At 34.5% G+C, this 20,496-nt stretch overlaps 2 protein-coding genes across 4 annotated transcripts; one reads left to right on the top strand and one right to left on the bottom strand.

The window, feature by feature from the left end:
• The first annotated feature begins 3,243 nt into the window (after positions 1-3,243).
• Positions 3,244-18,315, top strand: LOC108227409 (kinesin-like protein KIN-7K, chloroplastic). 3 transcript variants are annotated; one of them, XM_064079512.1, is made up of 25 exons: positions 3,245-3,438; positions 3,477-3,555; positions 3,643-3,894; positions 4,174-4,271; positions 5,039-5,128; positions 6,079-6,131; positions 6,369-6,434; positions 6,520-6,573; positions 7,280-7,339; positions 8,173-8,251; positions 9,021-9,088; positions 10,388-10,450; positions 10,663-10,767; positions 11,369-11,473; positions 11,642-11,749; positions 11,836-11,982; positions 12,922-13,104; positions 13,220-13,378; positions 14,310-14,531; positions 15,597-15,737; positions 15,818-15,943; positions 16,029-16,091; positions 16,473-16,520; positions 16,605-16,808; positions 17,464-18,315. In XM_064079512.1, the coding sequence occupies exons 3-25, from the start codon at positions 3,656-3,658 to the stop codon at positions 18,031-18,033; spliced, it is 3,051 nt and encodes a 1,016-aa protein (XP_063935582.1). In that variant the 5' UTR covers positions 3,245-3,438; positions 3,477-3,555; positions 3,643-3,655; the 3' UTR covers positions 18,034-18,315. The 3 variants fall into 3 exon arrangements, with proteins under 3 accessions (XP_063935583.1, XP_063935582.1, XP_017258020.1); XM_017402531.2 differs by having other exon boundaries at positions 3,245-3,555; XM_064079513.1 differs by lacking the exon at positions 5,039-5,128 and having other exon boundaries at positions 3,244-3,555.
• A 379-nt stretch (positions 18,316-18,694) lies between these two features.
• On the bottom strand, positions 18,695-20,428 carry LOC108224311 (uncharacterized). Its single transcript, XM_017398862.2, has 2 exons — positions 19,741-20,428; positions 18,695-19,044 (listed from the first exon to the last, which is right to left on the bottom strand). Exon 1 carries the CDS (start codon positions 20,339-20,341, stop codon positions 19,760-19,762), a length of 582 nt encoding a protein of 193 aa, XP_017254351.1. The 5' UTR covers positions 20,342-20,428; the 3' UTR covers positions 18,695-19,044; positions 19,741-19,759.
• Between the last annotated feature and the right edge of the window lie 68 nt (positions 20,429-20,496).

The following is a 20,496-nucleotide window of genomic DNA, read 5'->3' as shown; positions in this document are numbered from 1 at the left end:
GTGTATTCTGCGGCATTGGATGTCGACATAAATTCTGATCCTGAACCACAAAGTGTGGATGAATGCCGTCGAAGAAAAGACTGGCTAAAATGGAAAGACGCAATTCAAACAGAATTAAATTCATTGCGTAAAAGAGAAGTATTTGGACCTGTTGTCCAAACACCTATCGGTGTGAACCCTGTTGGGAATAAATGGGTATTCATAAGAAAACGAAATGAAAAGAATGAAATTGTGAGATATAAAGCCCGACTTGTAGCACAAGGGTTTTCTCAAAGGCCTGGCATTGATTATCATGAGACATACTCGCCAGTAATGGATGGAATTACTTTTCGTTTTATATTAGGTATGGCATTTAAAGAAAAATTGGAAACACGTCTTATGGACGTTGTTACTGCATACCTATATGGATCACTTGATAGTGATATTTTTATGAAAATCCCTGAAGGATTAAAAATGGATGAGTTCAAGAAACCTCGTCATATATACTCCATTAAACTTCAACGATCATTGTATGGATTGAAACAATCTGGTCGTATGTGGTATAACAGACTTAGTCATTATTTACAAAAGAATGGGTATATTAGTAATCAAATTTGTCCATGTGTTTTTATCAAAAAATCACAATCTGGTTTTGTGATTATTGCTGTATATGTGGATGATTTAAACCTTGTAGGTTCAGCTACAGAGGTTGATGAAGCTGTCATATATCTGAAGACAGAGTTTGAAATGAAAGATCTTGGGAAGACAAAGTATTGTCTTGGTATACAAGTCGAGCACTTGTCATCGGGAATTTTCCTCCACCAATCTACATATACAGAAAAGGTTTTGAGCAGATTTTACATGGATAAATCTCATCCGTTGACTACTCCAATGGTGGTTAGATCTTTAGAACCAGATAAAGATCCATTTCGACCACGAGAAGATGATGAAGAGGTTCTTGGTCCTGAAATCCCATATTTGGGAGCAATTGGTGCACTTATGTATCTTGCGAATAATACAAGGCCAGATATTGCCTTTGCTGTGAATCTATTGGCTAGATTTAGCTCTGCTCCGATGGCCAGACATTGGAATGAGATCAAGCATATATTTCGTTATCTTCGTGGAACAATTGATTTTGGGTTATTCTTCCCGGAAAACTCGACATCTCAATTGATTGGATATGCGGACGCTGGATATCTGTCAGATCCACATTTTGGCAAATCACAAACTGGATATGTATTCACATATTGCGGTACAGCCATTTCCTGGAAATCCACGAAGCAAACTACAGTGGCAACCTCAACAAATCATTCAGAACTAATTGCAATACACGAAGCCAGTAGAGAATGTGTTTGGTTGCGATCTATTATCAAGAATATTCAAGAATCGTGTGGATTACCAGATATCACGAGAAGCCCTACTGTTATGTTTGAGGATAACACTGCATGTATTGATCAATTGAAAGAAGGATATATCAAAGGAGACAGGACGAAGCACATTTCACCGAAATTTTTCTACACTCATGAACTTCAAAAGAATGGTGAAATTGATGTACAACAAATTCAATCATGTGACAACCTTGCAGACTTGTTCACAAAATCCTTACCGAATTCAACATTTGCAAAGTTGCGACGTAACATTGGAATGCGTCGACTCAAGGATATGTTGCAGCAAAACTTCAGTGGTTGATGTTTTCATCCAAGGGGAGATTGTACTCTTTTTCCTTCGTTAAAGTTTTTATCCCACTGGGTTTTTCTTTGACAAGGTTTTAATGAGGCAATCTATGATCCGCACCACCATGACAATCAAAGGGGAGTGTTATAAATAGTGATTGACATGTGGTCAATGTTCTAATAGTTGAGCTATGGCATAGACATGAAGAATTACTGCATTGCATTTATTACTTGTTACTTTTCCTTTGCTATAAATAGGATGCAAGCTGAATGAAGAAAAGGCACCGAGCAATACAAATCCATCAGCTCTTGAATTCTCTCTGCTCTCTTTCTGCTCTAATTATTATTATAGCATCAGCTCTCTAAATATAAAAGCTAGTATATTACAACACTCGTGATTTTTTAAAAGCATTTTTTACACAAATCCGTCAAGAAAAGCAGAGGCAATTTCTTGCTTCTTCTTCCCTCCGCCAAACAGGAGCTTTGTGTTTTGATATTTTCATGTGCTTTGTTATGAGTTTTAGTTTTTCTAAAAAGATCTATATTATATTTTGGATGACCATATCAGATATGACACGGTGGTGAATAGAGCATGAGTTCACTTTTCATGACAAAAAATTGTTTATATTTTGGGGATAGTTGTTGCTTCAATATCAATTTATGTAATCAATGGTTCTTAACATTTTAAGCTACAAATGATACTCGTGTGAAGGTGAATTGCGATTCCATTGTGTTCACAACTGATGTAGGTTGGATTGCTTGAGAATTAATTATAATACTTTTTAAATTAAAGAATTTAATACATCAACTGAGTTAGTCAATAATTAATTGTAATACTTTTTAAATTAAAGAATTTAATTACTCTGTGTGTTAAGCAATCCGACACAAACGTTTATTTATTTAGATTATTTTTTGTTTTACAATTAGGTTGTAACGGGAAGTTCATGGGTTTGTCCCGACAGTATATCAGTATTTTAATAATTTTTTTGGTTTTTGTAAAAAAATATTTACTTCATAAATATACATATATATTATATTTTTGGAAATATAATTTATAATATAAGTATTACATATATAATTATATACATATATATATTTGAGAATATAAATAATATATTATTAAATTTATATCTAATAAGTAATAAGTGATAATTACTAATAGCAAATAAATAATTAGTATGATCATGAGTACAGAAATTAACTTTGCGTGAAATATGTTTAAGTGGTGCGCATTTTATATGATCCTTGAAGACTTTATGAGCACAATTTTTTTTTCTTCAAGCATGTAATTATCACATAAATTTTAATTATAGAATTCCAAACAAAAACCAAGAAAAAAAACCAAGCAATAATCCATATACTGACAAATAACCGCGTTAATTCTTGTGAATATTAAGACACGCGGTAATTAAACGCGGTAAATCATCGTGGCAGACAGACACGCGGTAATTAAACACGGTAAATCCTAGTAACAGAGAGACACGCGCTAAATAAACATCGTTAATTCTTGTGCCAGCCAAACACGCGCGAAATAAACGCGTTCAGGTCCTTCTCCTATTTAACCCCACAGACTCTGCAATTTCTCGGTCACTCTAAAAAAGAACAATGAAAGTTAGCTTAGTAAAAAGGGCATCCCTTCCAAGTCAAGCATGAGGACAAAGGCCACTCTCTCCTTCACCTAATTAATTAGTAATATCTCTCCTTAATCGGAAATCTCTCTCCTTTTCTCTCCATCACACTCATCCATATCTATCTATCAAACTCTGCCTTTTTTACTCTCTCTCTCTCTCTCTCTCTCTCTCTCTCTCTCTCTCTCTCTCTCTCCCGCACAGACATTTGTGCGATTATTTATCTCTAATGTGTTCTGTGTTCACAATGTTGTGCTGATTGTAATTTACCTAAGGTAATGTCGAAATCGATGTTAAACAATGTGTACTCTTTTGAATCAAGTGTGTGTACATGCGATTAATGTGTGCAGATTGTTTTTCAGGTTGCGAAGCGCAATGGCGTACAGACAAGGAGTGAAATCGAAGAAATTGAACTCGAGAGCTGCGAATTCGCCCTCTTCTTCGACGACGTCGTCTTCGAAGCAGTTTCTGGAGACTTCTGTGGAAGGATTGAGCTCTCCTGCTTCTTCGACTTCGAGAAGTAAGCCGCATTTCTATTACTCTGAGACAACGCCTATAGATGTGCAGAGATCTAAGGAAAATGTGACTGTAACTGTTCGATTTCGGCCTCTCAGGTACTTTAATTGTTTAGTTTATTGTAACGGGTTTTCTATGGTGTGCCCATGGGCACACGATAGACACTAAATTCTATGAGCTTGGTGCATTTTTATTGGCCATCTAAGCATAAATAAAGATGCCCCCCCTGCATTTACACCAAACCCACCAATTAAAATCCACCAATCTAATCAAATTTAGTGTATAATGTGTGCCCATGGGCACACACTAGAAAGACTCTTGTTGTAATTATTGTTGCCTGTGGTATTATTTTATATAATAATTTTAATGTAATTCAGCCAGAGAGAAATTAAGCTAGGGGAGGAGATTGCCTGGTATGCGGATGGGGAAACTATTGTGCGGAGCGAGAATAATTCCTCAATTGCATATGCATACGGTAAAAGATTATCATTTATCCAACTCATTTAAAATGTAACATTGTGGTTTTATATTATAATCTTTCATGTGTTTGCCACAATTGTGTACTCAGCTGTCCTTTTGTTATCTGGCAACTGGACCAGAATCAATTATTTAAATCTAGAATATGGGTTATCATTACTTTAATGGAAGACATATTTCTAGACTTTTATTCCTTTTTTTGGTGGTAGACATTAGACAAGTAGTACTGTCCCTACCATCTTAAGTTTAGTTTTAGTCTTACTAGAATTGTCATCTTAAATAGTCTTAATAAAACTGTTGTTTTATTTGTCAAATGGGCGCTTGATCTTGGCCAGCATGTGTGTCTCTAAGACCACCTTCACTCGCAAAATAATCTAAATATTTTGTTGATAAAAGAAAATCCAGTTAAGTTTTTCTTACAAGTTCATGTATCATCATTCATAGATTCCTATCAGGTTTCTAGCCTTGCTTGAGCCGATGATGAGAAACATTATATTCTCTGGCTACGTGGGAAGATGGATCTGTTCTGGAACTTTATAAATGTTGGATTTAACCTTGCGCAATTTAATTATTGTCATTTCCAAAAATGAATGTTGTAGCTAAGCTGAATGTTTAATTCCTCCACCGTTCTTGTGGATATGTTTCCTAATACCTTCTTGCTTGCTGCCAATGCTTTCCTTTATTGTCAAACACTAATCTGACATCCATTGCTATAATGTAACAAGCACAATATAATTTATGTTTTTTTGTTTACAAATGCCTCAGACAAGGTATTTGGTCCAACGACTACAACACGCCAAGTGTATGATGTTGCAGCTCAACATGTCATTAACGGTGCCATGGAAGGCATTAACGGTAATTGTCAAAAAACTTATTTACTAATTGTCTGTATTTTCTTCAATCTGAGTAATGTTCTTTTGATCTTTCTGGAATCTTGAAGTACACATAAATTGACTAGTACAACATCTATATGTCTGATAAAGAAAATTAAGGATGGAAATTTTTTGTTGTTGCAAAACAAAAATTGCAGATTCCTTTGGCTGAGGCAGAACTTAACTTGCAGAAAAATAATATACTTATAGATATAAAACCAACCTGCACACTGTGAGGGCTCTTATCAGTATATTTATAGAGCATATTATATGGAGACTCTCAAGTCACTGTTGTGATCATATAATTTAGCAATTCTATTATTCTAGAAACATTTGTGACAGGATCTTACATACTGCTGAAATTGTTATATCACTTAGCAAATAGCAACAAATCGAACCTTGATGCTCTGCAACCATCATAGATTGCTCTTTGTACTAGAATTGAGCTGACCTGAATGCTGATTTCTGAAAGGACAATTGCATACATTAACTAACTTAACTTATACATTTAATGACATCGTGTTAAGACAATCTCTTTAATTTAAATATATTTGATTATTTAATATTATCACATTATTTTTCTTACAATATCCGTATAGATCATCAAATTATACTTATCTGCCCCATATGCCATATCCATTATTCTTGGTAACTAAAGTTATAGGATTGTAGTAGCCCCATTTGTACACGAGCATAAGTTGTCTAAAATTCAACATTGTGTGTATCTGTGTGGTAGGGCCCCATCTTATGAAAGTAATGCCGAATTTTTTAGAGAAACCCAGTCAATTTGCTTAAAGCTTTCTATAACTTATGTAGGTATAAATTCATGAGTTTCCATGTATATGTTTATGATACCAATAATATGATATTTTACTATGTTAGGATTTATATTTAATAATCTTTGTCCCTAGATAATTACAATTTTTTTCTCAGGCACTATCTTTGCATATGGTGTGACAAGTAGTGGGAAGACGCACACTATGCATGTAAGTAACATTTCAATGTTTAAGATTACATTATTTTTATTTTAGTAGCTTCTCCTCTTGGTCATGTTTACAGTCTATACTATATTTTACATTGATTATCATTAGTCTGAGTCCCACATCCTACAACATTGAATACATTCATAACTAATTTTGTCTGAAAGCATTTAACTAGGACAGTGGTTGCTCTTAGGTGTTGAATAATTTATTGCTTGTGTATGCTAATTGTTCTCATTACAGGGTGATCAGAGGTCACCAGGAATAATACCATTGGCTGTCAAGGACACTTTCAGTATCATCCAGGAGGTGATATATATGATCTAACTACTTTTTCCAGCTAGATTAAGTTTTTTTTATTCAATTATGAGTTGTAACGTGTTAAATACTGCAGACACCAAGTCGTGAATATCTGCTTCGAGTCTCATATCTTGAAATCTATAATGAGGTGAGATTCTGGTCTGTGTTATTTTTTCTGGAAGTGATCCTCAGTAATGTCTGTGCATGCACTTCCTTAACTTTTCATATTCAGTATTGCTAATAGTTTCATTTTGTTTTTAACTGAAAAAACTTTTGCACTGAACAAGAACTTCCTTTTCATTCTCTGTTAAATTTTACCTTGTCTTTTTATCACGCGTCACTACTATTATGTGTTTCTATTTTTTTTGAAGTTCTGTAATAAACGTGATTAACTCAAAGTTACTTTAGAAAAAATCTAGAATTGAGCTTTTGTAATTTATTGTGTATAATTCTTCATGCTATGAACATCTCCAGCAACATCCTGGTGGGTTCCCTATATAATATCCAATTCTTAGTAAGTTAGGACATCATATTGAATGACAACTCCAACAATTGTGCCTATTTGTATTCCCTATTACATAGTATTAAATTCAAAATCTATTAGGATTTATCAATTTTGGTTTTGTTTTCTGGTTTATTCTTTCTTATTCTGGAAGTTCCTTTGACTACTGATAAGCTAAGAAATATATTTTTTTTTTTATGTCATAGTGATATTCAAGTGTTAATTGTTAGGTCCTGGTATTTGTGTATACTGTTCCATTTTGTATATCTTTTATAACTTTGGTGATCCTGTTTGTGATTAACTAGGTTGTCCTTTTGTATAATTAATATCCCCTGCACTTTGCTCGTTTCAGGTTGTTAATGACTTGCTAAATCCTGCTGGACAGAACTTAAAAATAAGAGAAGATGCACAGGTACACCAAATACATCTTTTTTAAACACACACACACACACACACTGATTTCCTACATTTTTGTAATGGCTGCCTTCAGTAAATCTGGTAGAATGTGTGGACTACATTAAAGATTAGGTTATGTGGTGATAATCCTTATGCTCCTTTACTAATCCAGTTAAGGCCTCCGCATAACACCTTAAAGTGTTAGCAGTGGTAGTAACTTAACATGTAGGGGGAGATATCGGTCTTCCTACCCCTATTGTTTGCATTTATTTGCCTCGTTTGTCCACTTTTTTGCTGTCTGTTCTGTTTGTACTTTGTCCAATCACACAATTGAGCGGGAGTGTAGAATATAGTACATGTTCAATTAAGGCTGACTCCTAAAACCCTAAATTTTTATGAGAACTGGTAACTTAACACTAATCATTATCTATATATTTTAGGGTTCATGATCCTGGACATTTACTATTTATTGTTTTAATGCATTTTTTCCTCCCGCCCCCAGTCCAAGTCTCTATTTTTTAGTGTATAACGTTTTAAATTAAATGCACACCTGTAATACTGGGATTTCTAATTTTAGCAAGGAGCGCACACAAGATTATCTTAAATTATCTTGTAACTTGTAGGCTTGTTGAAATACTATCACAGTGGCTCTTTAATGCTAACTCGTGATTCATGTGATCATATCAAATTTTCTTGTAAAAGCTAAAAGTGACTTAAGCATATCAAGATAGACCAAAATGTTAGAAACCTATCCATGATCTTTAGTCGGTTTTTGAATAATTGACTGGTATAATGACAATATAGTGTCCAGAAATATAGTTATCTTGATACAACACCTTGATTTTTCAGGGAACATTTGTTGAAGGAGTGAAGGAGGAAGTTGTATTATCTCCAGCTCATGCCCTTTCTCTCATTGCTGCTGGAGAAGGTAATGCTGTGATATCTTGTTAAGATTGCCATTTTTCCTGGCCAAGTGTAAGTTCTGTGCAAAAGAAAACTGTAGTATTACTAAATATACGCCGTCCTGTGTGTTTTTAAAGTAGCATATTGGGCATTGGTGGTCCTCTTTTACGTATTCTCCTTTTTTCAGGGCTGTTGGAGTTTTTTATAAAGGCACCACTTTCCGGAGTCCTCTGGTTGCATGTGTTAAAGTTTTCAAATGCTTTGAAGGAGTCTAAATTAAAAACTGTAACAAAATCTAGCCTTGTTCGTATCACACACATGTGCATTATACATTAATGAACCTTTGATCAGTTACTCCATATAGTTCCACTAGTTCACTTGACTTAAATGAGGTGCTGCATAGGCTGCTGCCCAGATTCTTGCTGCCATGGGGTCGACCTTTAAACAAAGTAACCAGTGTGAAACAAAAAAGGGGTATCACATTGGGCAGCAGAAAGGAATACCTTGCATCATTTGTAGTATACCTGCAGTTTGACATTAATTTCCTCTGTCCATTAATCTCTATGTCTCACGGTCCTTATGAACCAAAGTAAAATTGAATCTAAAAGTTCCTGCTATAAAACAGGCTAATCCCTGTGCACTATACTTTCTGCTCTTCCATAACAACTTACATGCGCTCATGCACCATTCATAGGTTTCTACTTTAGATTTTGTATTTGTAAACTTCTTGCTTCTGTCACTAAGAATGCCCATACCATTTTTGTACCTAATATTTTTCCTCTTTATGGTAGCAGAGCATAGACATGTTGGTTCCACGAATTTCAATTTGCTCAGCAGCAGGAGTCATACAATATTCACACTGGTAGTAATACTATGCAGCTGAAACAATTATTGGGGGTTTCTCTTTCTTCAGACTTTAAGACATAGTCAATTAACTCTGTAATAGGTGTATCCTGACTTCTTATTCACATGACAACCTTTGTTAAAGAAATGTAGTGATATACTATCGGGTACTCATTAATTTGATTTTTATATCTTCTATGTTAATTTTTGGCAGTTGCTTTATTGTTATATTGTGTGAATTAATCGCTGGTTAGTCGTTGAAAAGTAAACTAGCTTGAGTGCTAGCTAAATCAGTTTTTTCCATAACATAGACCTGCAATGTTCTCTGGCTCCCATGCCCTAATATGAGATTTCTACTCGGGTCTATCTTTCAAATTCCAATGAAGGATATGGGTCTCAGGATAATCTTGCTGACCATCTGGTTTAGGCGACCTTGCACTTCTATTGTCCTGAATTTTGGTGGATTATTTTAGACTAACTAATTGAACTAAGACCCAAGATGTCTTCACAGAAGATACTTTGTCCCCTGTATTGGGACTAGGAGAGCTTTTGAAGGTCCCTTATCGACATTACCAACATCATTTTTTTCCCTGTTTATATTACCTATGCTGATATGCATTGTGAAACTCTTGAATGCAGCATGTTTGTGTAAATTTCTCTAGCACACACTTGACATTCCACCATAAATGCCATTCTTTTTACTTGCTCTTATTTCTCCAAACCAGTTGATCTGATTGTTGTTGTGCACAGTGTTAGTACTTGGTAGATTCAATTTTGGGTGAACATTTTACTAGTTTTAAAAGTACAAGCTATATATACATGTATAGTAGGTCGTAATGATTTGAATGGAACCTAAGTCCACAAAGGTTGCTTTAAAATTAGCTATATGATTTTCTTATAATATGAAAAAGAAAAAGCCATAAGAGAAGATTGCCCTCCTAGTAAGAAGAGGAGATATGAGACAAGAAAGACCCACTTGAAAGAATCTTCAGCATCTTTCTGTTGAGATTCATGACAACTTGAAAATAACTCAAATGAAAAGAAAGGTTGTAAATAATCTAACAGAAGGAAATTTGGAAATGTCATGTGCTGGAATCCTGCATCTTGAGGTACTGCAACTATAGAATTATATGCTTGGCGATTGACACTGAAACAAAGCTATTACTAAAACCTTGTTTTTTTAATTTCTTGGTCATTTTCCTAGTGGCAGCTTTCCTGATATAAGTGCTACTAACATTTGTCTTCATCATGTACTTGCCTCGACCTTTGTTTTAGAATATATGTTCTAATTTACTTTTTTGTTATACCTTTTTTACAGACAATAGAGAGTAGTCCATGTGGTGAACACAGAGAAGGCGAATCTGTTAATTTGTCACAGCTGGTATATTTTTTGGATAACTCTAAGCTTAATTATCTTTCTTTCCACTAGCGTTTTATGGATTTAAATTGTTGTCTGGGTTGCTTTGATCAATTTCTTGTTATGCTTCAGCTTTGGTCAATATTTATGTATTTAGCTGTGATCAAAATTATTATTCTTGTAATTGCTCTATATTTTTAGGATTTTTTTTTGCCTGTAACATTCTACCCTTGCAGAATCTTATCGATCTGGCAGGTTCAGAGAGTTCCAAGGCTGAAACAACTGGTGTTCGTCGTAAAGAAGGATCTTATATTAATAAAAGCCTTCTGACTCTTGGAACTGTGAGGCCTCTTCTATTGCTGTTATTTTGTCAGTGAAATATTTTACTATATGTATATCTACTTATCTTCTATTGATGCACCAGAGATTAGGCAAACTTATGAAAAGAATATGTGAGCTACTAATTGATTAAACAAAAACTACAAATTTTGCTCTTATTATTGTTGTTCTATAGAAGATTTCAAGAACTTCATAGTCTTTCTTTTTCCTTTCTATATGCTGATAATGATAAATTATTATTAGCAAGTTTTTGATCTCTGGTCACATACTTACATGGACAAGACATCTGTTGAGAATACTAGAATACCTCATTCTTCCGTATTTCTATCAAAACATTCGGTGATTCCGAGTACGCGGTTAGAGTACTTAAGGCGTAAGAAATTATCATGTTTGCCGTGATTTTAATTTGAAGAAATTATCATGTTTGCCGTGATTTTAATTTGTTTTGTTGAATATTTTCATGTTCTTTCCCCTTCAAATGTTCTATGAGTGATCTAGCAGGATGTATGTTTGCACTTAACATATTGTATTCCTTTCCTTAGAAATGAGCTTATGAGTATTTGGGTGTTGGATACTAGAATGTTAATACTATGTTGTATACAGGTGATTTCAAAATTAGGAGAGGGAAAGGCTTCACATGTACCATACAGAGATTCAAAGTTGACTAGACTTCTTCAGTCTTCATTAAGTGGTCATGGCAGAGTTTCAGTACGTTTTAATATATCGGATACACTTAAGATTTCTCAGTGTATGATTTGTGATGTGCTATGTAAAGTTATGAGTACATGCATGTGAACACTACTTTTGCCTTCTCTTCAAGTGACTGTTGAAAAGGCTGGGATGATATAAGTTCTACGTATGTTTTTTAATTTTCAGCTCATATGCACTGTTACTCCCTCTTCAAGCAATTCGGAAGAGACACACAACACATTGAAATTTGCCCACCGTGCAAAACATATTGAAATTCAAGCAGCACAAAACAAGGTATACTGCATTTGTTGAGGTTATCTGTGTCTTTCATATGGTCTTGGTTTACATTTTTGTAAAACTTTAAGCTTATGAACCTGCAGATAATTGATGAAAAATCACTTATCAAGAAGTATCAACATGAGATTCGTACCCTAAAAGAAGAACTGGAACAACTAAAGAGAGGTATAGTTACGATTCCTCAACTGAAGCGCACAGAAGGAGATGACATTGTAATCCTTAAACAAAAGGTACCTTTAGTAACCGGACTCACCCTGTTTTGTGATATTACTTGAACTACCCATTCCATATTCTACTTCCTTTTGTCCCGTTATCTCCTCAGGACTTGCATCATTGTATATTGTGTCTTTTGTAAGAATCAAAGTTTTTCAACTTTGCCACTTGTTCTGATTATCAATTTTTGGAAAGTTGTAGACTTGTAGGCATTCTCTGAGGGGAGGAATGTAACTCAACTTTGGGTAACTCGTGTATGAATGAAATATGTAAATAAGATTGTTATCAGTATCAAATCTACCGGTTTTGACTGAATTCAGTACATTCCCAGTTAAATAGTTGGTAGAGAACCCCATCAATATTGTATAATCCTTTATACTTACTGACTGCCAATTACACTACAATATGATGACTTGCAAGGTGCAAGTGCATATGCACCCCCCACCCCCCCAACAAGAAAATAACTTTTAGAATATCCCGGTTTCTTGTGCTAGGCTATTCAGTCCTTCTGCATTGTTGCTCGTTTAGATGTGGATCTTTTCCCAGTTATTTGGTTAAGTCCAAGTTTAGTTCCTAAGAATGTATAATTTAACTAGTGACATTTTTATCGATACATCATACATGTAGTTAGATGTAGTAATGTAAAACCTACACACTTATCAATTAATTATAAATTTTTGCCAAGTTTATCTAGTCTTCTACGTACCCGAGTCATCATTCTATTTCTGTATTGTTGCTTTCAAAGTCATTAACATGTTGGTTATTCATCTTTTTCTTTTTACGAGCCCAATCATTGAAACCAAGTAAAGACGGTCATAAAAGTCTAAATACTTTTCCTGATAGAATAGAGTCCAACTTATACATACACATAAGTAATTATATGATATTGTTATACATCGTACATTTATGAAGTGAGTTTCTCTAACTTTATAACCCAATCCTGTTAATTTATATAGTTAGAAGATGATCAAGTCAAGTTACAATCGAGATTGGAACAAGAAGAAGATGCCAAAGCTGCTTTGTTAAGCAGAATACAGAGGTTAACAAAGTTAATCTTGGTCTCTACAAAAACCTCACAGGCTTCTAGATTTTCTCACCGGCCTGGTCCGAGAAGACGGCATTCTTTTGGAGAAGAAGAGGTAGTTGTTTATCTTGAACTGAACAATGACTCCTTGAAAAATTTGTAGTTATATAGTCATAAAAGTACGCAACCTGACCATTTCTATTATAAATTCTTAACGTAACAATCTGCAGCTTGCATATCTTCCACTTAGAAGGCGGGATTTGAATTTAGATGACCAAAACATTGATACATATACTTCCGTTGATGGAAATTTTGAAACTGCAGACGAGACACCGAAGGAGGAGAAGAAGACCCGAAAGAATGGATTGTTAAACTGGTTAAAACCACGGGCAAGTTAAAAATTATCCCTTGCATTTTGCTATATACTTGTACATTGATATTGTGACTATTTTCTTTGCTGCACTTGACAATGAATTGACTAGTCAACCTAGTTCCTGTATCTGTAATATATATACTACCACACATGAAATGCAAATTTCATGCTTGCTTAATTGAATTTATAAGTTCACCGTGATGAAAATCAACCCAAAATTCAATAGGTTTTAGCTACTACAACAAATTCTGTCCTGTTTTTGTATCTATATTGAGTTGCTTCCCACTCTGTAACAGTTCAGAATTTTCTTCAACTTGTTCTGGTTGGTTAATTATATATATATATATATATATATATATATATATATATATATATATATATATATATATATATATATATATATATATATATATATAGTGAAGTTCAAATTAGAACTAATATTAAAATTAGAACTTAGGACCACACACATCCATTAGATGAATATGAATTTAATGGTCATGATCTTCCTAGCTATATAAATATATATTACAAATTAATGCTATTTAAGATACCTTATCTTATATGTAAATCATCATTACAAATCATAATAATCATTAACTACTACCTACTCGTTATAATAATCAGTCTATATATATTTTTGTTGTTAAAATGATCAAATATAAATTAAGAATGTGCATTGATTGAAGACACATATATTTTAATATGTACCATATTAAAACACATTCATATATTTAATTTCACACATTCAAATTACTTTCATTTAATGCCTATTAATATGGTTCTAAGGTTCTAAGTTTAAGCGGTTCTATCTGGAACGTGACCCATATATAGTGAAGTTCAAATTAGAACTAATATTAAAATTAGAACTAATATATATATATATATGTACGTATGTATGTATGTATGTATTGCTTAATAAGAGTCCTCAAGATGATAATCTTTTGCAGAAACGAGATAATGGCTCGAGAACTTTTATGAGCACTAGTGAGAAATCAAGTGGGACAAAGTCTATGAGCACGCCGTCAACCCCTAAAGCGGAAAGTGGTAATCTTCTCATGGAATCTCGGCTTTCGCAGAAAGCAGAAAATACTCCATCTTCTGATCTTCTATCGGATGCTAGGCATGGAAGAGAAACTCCTGAAGAATCTTTACAACATGAAACCCCTCTGGTATGGAATCTGAACTTTTTTTCATGCTAAAGTTGTGTGGAACACATTGATTTACTTCACCATTTAAAAAGTATACGGGGTTCTTACTTTTCTTTCTACATCTAGTTACAGAAACTTCACAAAATTTTTTAATCATGTCTGCAGCTTTAAATTAAACCATAGCCAGACCAGTTTCCATATAATTAACCTACTGAATAAATTTAATAATAAAAAATTCATAATCTCTATTACGATGGGGAGAGGAGGTTGGTTTGATTTCAATTTGAAGCACTTGTTAGTATTATAAAGGTTGGTTATATTTCATACCGCATCTTTTTATTCCCAACTGTTAGTGTTTGTTTTTGGGATGTTTAAGTGTAACTTGTCATATTTTTGTTAATCAAGAAAATGAACCAGGTTTGCTTACTTCGAATACCAGGTTTTAAATCCATTTCACACAAGATGATACCCAATATATTTATTTCTTTTTACCCATAACTCATTCAGGTACATGCAAAATAAACAATGTCTATAGCTAAATAAACTTATTCAATTATATTGTGTAAGACAGGGTTGACATTATGGTTTAATTAATGGTCTAGTACTACAGCAAGGGATCTTATTGACATTTGCTAGAGTGTGTCTGTGCGTGTATCTATGTATCAAAGATATTATTATCCAACCTTGTGAAATTATTATTAATTGAAGATAGCCAAGGCATCCACATGTGAACGAACATCACATCCCTCATCCCTGTACAGTGAGGTGTCTTCTACTAATATGAAATTATAATTTCTTTTGCATTCAAGTTGATTAACAATCTAGTTTCCCTGCTTAGATTTTGCTAATGCTTTTATGAATTTAGGATAGAAGCATGGATGATGCAATATCCATGCATAATTTTAATTCTCAAGTCTAGATGAGATTTATTTTACTAAGTAGAACCAACTACCTCAATATTTCCATTTTATTTTTTGCGTATTTTAGTGTATCATGGGTGAGTTGACTTGCAACATGTTTTTGAATTTGAAATGTCGAGTAAGGTCGATATATGTTTTGAAGTGTTTATCTCTTTGTTGATGGTAGACTAGCATACATACATTGGACCAAATAGATCTTCTGAGGGAGCAACAAAAGATATTGTCTGGTGAGGTAGCTTTTCATTCAAGTGTGCTGAAGAGGTTGTCAGATGAGGCCCTGAGATATCCTAAGAAAGAATATATTCAAGTAAAGTTTTCTTTGAAAGGTTGTTTAATTGCTAGTATCATGTCTGAATTCAATCTTATGAAACTTTCTACTCAATGAAGGAGGAGATGGCAAAGTTGCAGGGTGAAATCAGAAAGAAAAATGAACAAATAGCTCTCCTAGAACAGCAAATTGCTGGTTCTGTTATATCTTCTATGGACAATCTGGATCAGCTGGAACTGTCAGAGGTATGAGGGCCTTCTATTATTCCATTTTTATTTCCACCAAGTTTTTTGAATAACCTTTCATTCCAAATGTCGTTTTATGTGGCAGTCTGTAGCTGACCATGTAGCTGACCTGGTGACACGATTAAATGAGAAATCCTTTGAACTCGAGGTGATGTATATTTAAATAATTATATACATATAGCTTTTCACATTTGAAAGAGTTCTGTGGTCATTAAATTAATAATTATGTTTTGTGTGGATTTCGTTTTGTGAAGGTATTATAACAAGACCGAGTTAATATAATAATTGATTCATCCAATATTTATTATTCCCTATATTATATTATAGAGATATCTGTAGTGTGCAGAATTTCTACAAATAACATAGATGCTTCATCAATGCCCTAAAAATTATAAAGAGTTGAAGTTGAATAAATGAATATTTCAGGACAGAACTGGAGTCATTGTTTAAATTTCTTTATTAATCATGCATTGATATTTTTTTTGTCTATGTCGTGTATTGAGAAACTAGTGTATCATTTATTTTCCAGGTTAAAGTTGCGGACAATAGAGTAATTCAAGAGCAGCTCAGCCAAAAGGTATCGCATTCTTCTAATATTCTTTGTAAAATTGTTATTGGTCTTTATTCAAGGCCTACTGACCAATGCTCAACTTTCTGCCAGATTGATGAATGTGAAAAATTGCAACAAACAGTTTTGTCTTTGCAAGGACAGCTATCAGAGGCACGGGAGCTAAAAAATCTCAGCCAAATGATTGATAATTCGATACGGTTCCCTGAAACAGAAAAAGTTAACATGGAAAATTCCTTAATGAACAAGACTGCAGTGTCGAAAGATGTATATGAAGGGTCATTTCTGAAAGCCCAGGTTTACATATCTACCCCTGTATCAATCTACTTTTGTTAGTGTATTATCTCATAAATACTTCTTCATTCCCTAATGTGATAGAAGTTGTGCTAGAAAAAATATTTTATTAAAGTGGAATTCTTATGACGGGATGTGTTACTCATGAATCATTTGACATGTCTTGAACCAGACTCAAACTTGCCACTCTGCTTACAGACTGAAGTTTACCTTGTTCAAACTGATCTTACATGATATACTTTAGTTTTGTATTAATATCTTCTTCTGCTTTCTAGTACTATCACTTGAGTATGTGATTTTTTTTGGTTTGGCAAGTAATAGTGTGAAAATTCCAGTCATAAATGAGAGTACGAGACAGTCTTTATATTAGAATAAAATATTCTTTTCTGTTACTATCTATTACTGCAAAAAAATTATGCAAAAGGTTCAGATTTAGTAACTCAAAGATATTGTACTATAAAGCGAGAGCAGTAGGTTTTTTTGTGGGGCCACAAGCAAGTCATAACTCCATAATAGTATCATATTATCCGCTTTCAACTGAGCGTGCATGGTTTATTTATTTTTATTATTTCAGTCTCTTTGCATTGACATTGAGCTTGACATCAATGCATGTTACTCCATACAATTTCTGACTCATTCGTACTTCTACCTTGATTAGATGGAGATCGGAGAACTCACAGTGAAAGTGACTGAGCTAACTGAATCAAGAGAGAAGCTAGAAATACAGAATCAGCAACTTGCAGAAGAAAGTTCTTATGCAAAAGGGTTAGCCTCCGCTGCAGCAGTCGAGCTGAAGGCTCTGTCGGAAGAAGTTGCAAAGCTCATGAACCATAATGAGAGACTAACTGCAGAGCTGGCAGCACAGAAGAATTCCCAGACGCAACGCAAAACTTTTGCAGCCAATAGAAATGGTAGAAGGGATGTCAATATCAAACGACATGACCAAGGCATAGTAAACCCAGAAGTCAAGAGAGAATTGGCTTTATTGCGTGAAAGAGAGCATTCATATGAAGCTGCTTTAGCAGAAAAGGATCAAAGAGAGGCTGAGCTTCAACGAAGAGTTGAAGAATCCAAACAGAAAGAGGCTTATCTTGAGAATGAGCTTGCAAACATGTGGGTCCTTGTAGCAAAGCTGAAGAAATCACAAGGACCTGTAAATGCTTCCGAGTTAACTAGAGAAAGCTCTATAGTTGAGGATGATTATAAAATTTGGAATGGCACAAAATAAACAAAGAACTTCCTGTGATGTGTAAATATAACACAGAAAAATTGTGCTTGTTTTGTTTTTAGGGTGCGTACTTTCCAGATGTCGGCAAGGATATCCAATAGTGTACAGGTAATTTTGTTGTCCATTTTATTCCAGGGTTCATCCTTTAGGGTTAGTCCTTTAGTTCACTATGTAATTAGTTGTGCATCTCACTCAGGAGGCATGGTTTTGGTTTTGATGTTTGTAAGATTAGGCAACAATGCTTTTAGCCCTCATTTAATATATATGGTTACAGGCTGAGAAGTCATGTATTGTCCAAGTGTACTTCATACATCAGTGCAGGTTTGCTAACCTTAGACATAACATATTCGTAGACCGTAGTACTCTGCTGATATTGGACTAATGATCAGTCTAACTCTTGAGTATCTATCTTTTTGTTTGATTCATAAGCTGTGTTTGATATATTTGCTCCACGGTTTGAAGCAACTAAAACTTAAAAGTGGTTGGACTTTGATCTTCAAACATCCTGCTAATCTACTTTATTCTGAATTGTAACTTCATTTTTTGTTAATTGTTTGCAACTTCTTTTATTAAAAAAAAGAAGTTTTTGATTTTTTTTAAACATGTGCTAGTCAGTTGCAAACAATGAATGCCCTTTCATTTCTTAATGGGTCTCTTCAACTATGAAACAAGAAACAACTCCCATAAGTATATTTGTTACAATCCTGAAGCCTCATACCGGTAAATGGTAAAAAAATAAATACTTTGTCTACATCAACTTCTTTATCTATATCACTAGCATGTGAAAGATATACCTGAACACCATTTTTCTAAATGACCCTAGTCATGAAGATACTCCTTCACTATTCCTCTGTGAAATATCCGACAACAGCTATCTTAACTGCAAGTTCATAAGCTTTGCAGTCCCCCAACAAAATATTCTTCAGCAAATTAGCCATCTTCATTAATATTCTCTTGACATCACTATCCCTAACAATGTAACCATCATCCTAAGAATTCATGTTCGGTTCTCTGCCAGACAGCAAAAATGTAAGAGGTTCTTAAAGAAAGAAGAGAGGCAGTAAACTAATATGGTCAAAGGAGATATCAACATTGAATGATATGATTTCAAATATGAGCCCTATGCATACTACTCAGACCAAATATAATAGAATGAGTAAATCAAAAAGTTATTTTCTACCCATCAACGCTTCAACTTTAAGTATTATGAGCAAACTTATACAGCTGATACTCATATTTCACAAGAACTATAAATCATAATGAGAATACTTGTTTTGCAACAATAACAACAATAACAATAATACGTGTTAGCCAACGAAAAAAGGGGAAATAAATATGAATCCTTTGCACCACAAACAGATTATTCGCCGTTTTAAGTAAATTTCACAGCAAGATAAACCTCGTCTGCTAAGACCAGAACTTTTGACTAGACATCATCCTAGATGAAAGATTGCATCAACCACAAAAGCTATACTTGTACCGTTTCTATTTTCGAGTCAATCAGACAAGCAAGAAGATACCATTAAAAAAGAAAGGAAACTGCTAGAAGCAAAACTAATCAAATTTAAAGCGAAGCTCATTTTAAGCCCGACAGTGGACATTTTATTGTAATCATCCAAAGCCTATAATCCAATCAACAAAAATTACAAAATCATAACAAAACCCTAAAACCGCGTGACAAATAACAACCAAATTCAACAGACTCACTTCATCATCATCATCATCATCAGTTAGTCTTGGGATCCGGCATTGGAAACAATCCAGCGCCAGCAGCCCCACGTGGCGGCGAAAACCCCAAAAACTTCTGCAAATTCGTCCGAATACTGATCGAACACAAGAAATACAAAAACGCCATCGAACAATCCGTGAAATCCTCCCCTTGCAGCCCTCTATGGCTCATCTTCTGCACCAATTTGATCGGCACAAACGGCAATTTCGCAACCGCCTTGCCCTCAAACAAATTATTCAAGAACCCAAATACCACGAACAACACGAGCGCCACCACGGCGCCCGACTTGAACTTGAAGAGCGACAAGTCGCGGCTCGACTCCTTGAGGCTCGTCTCCACGCGGTCGATCTTCTTGGTCTTCGATTTTTTCGCCGAGATTTTCGGGGCGGTGGGATCGGTCTTCATAGTCTCGAGCTTCTTGGAGGCCTTGTCGATGGTGGATTTGAGTGATTTGTAGGAGCTAGTGCGGTAGATTAGGAGCCAGGAGATCGCTTCGCAGACGATTGCCGTGCAGATTGAGATTCCTACTACTGTTAAGCTGTCTGAGTATTTGAATTGTGTGAATACATTCGAAGCCATAATCTCTCCCTCTCCTCAATCTCTCTCGATCTCTGAAGATATGTGATTAAAGTCAATTCTGGTTTACTTTCTGTGTTGTTGATTAGTGCAAGTAGTGGGCGGAGTGGAGACCCTGCAGTAACAGTTGATTTGTAATTGGGCTTTCCGAGTTGTGT

Source organism: Daucus carota, chromosome 6, assembly GCF_001625215.2.
Source record: "Daucus carota subsp. sativus chromosome 6, DH1 v3.0, whole genome shotgun sequence".
Classification (NCBI taxonomy): domain Eukaryota; kingdom Viridiplantae; phylum Streptophyta; class Magnoliopsida; order Apiales; family Apiaceae; genus Daucus; species Daucus carota.
The sequence above is the reverse complement of the archived record's forward strand: the minus strand, read 5'-3'. Positions and strand labels throughout refer to the sequence as shown.

What these genes read in the sequence shown, in the direction of transcription:
- LOC108227409 (XM_064079512.1), top strand. Translation starts at nt 3,656, where the DNA reads ATGGCGTACAGACAAGGAGTGAAATCGAAGAAATTGAACTCGAGAGCT. An exon ending in GTCATACAATATTCACACTG is followed by an intron (nt 9,089 to 10,387) that starts GTAGTAATACTA and finishes CCTTTTTTACAG; the next exon opens with ACAATAGAGAGTAGTCCATG. An exon ending in GTGGTCATGGCAGAGTTTCA is followed by an intron (nt 11,474 to 11,641) that starts GTACGTTTTAAT and finishes TTTAATTTTCAG; the next exon opens with CTCATATGCACTGTTACTCC.
- LOC108224311 (XM_017398862.2), bottom strand. Translation starts at nt 20,341, where the DNA reads ATGGCTTCGAATGTATTCACACAATTCAAATACTCAGACAGCTTAACA.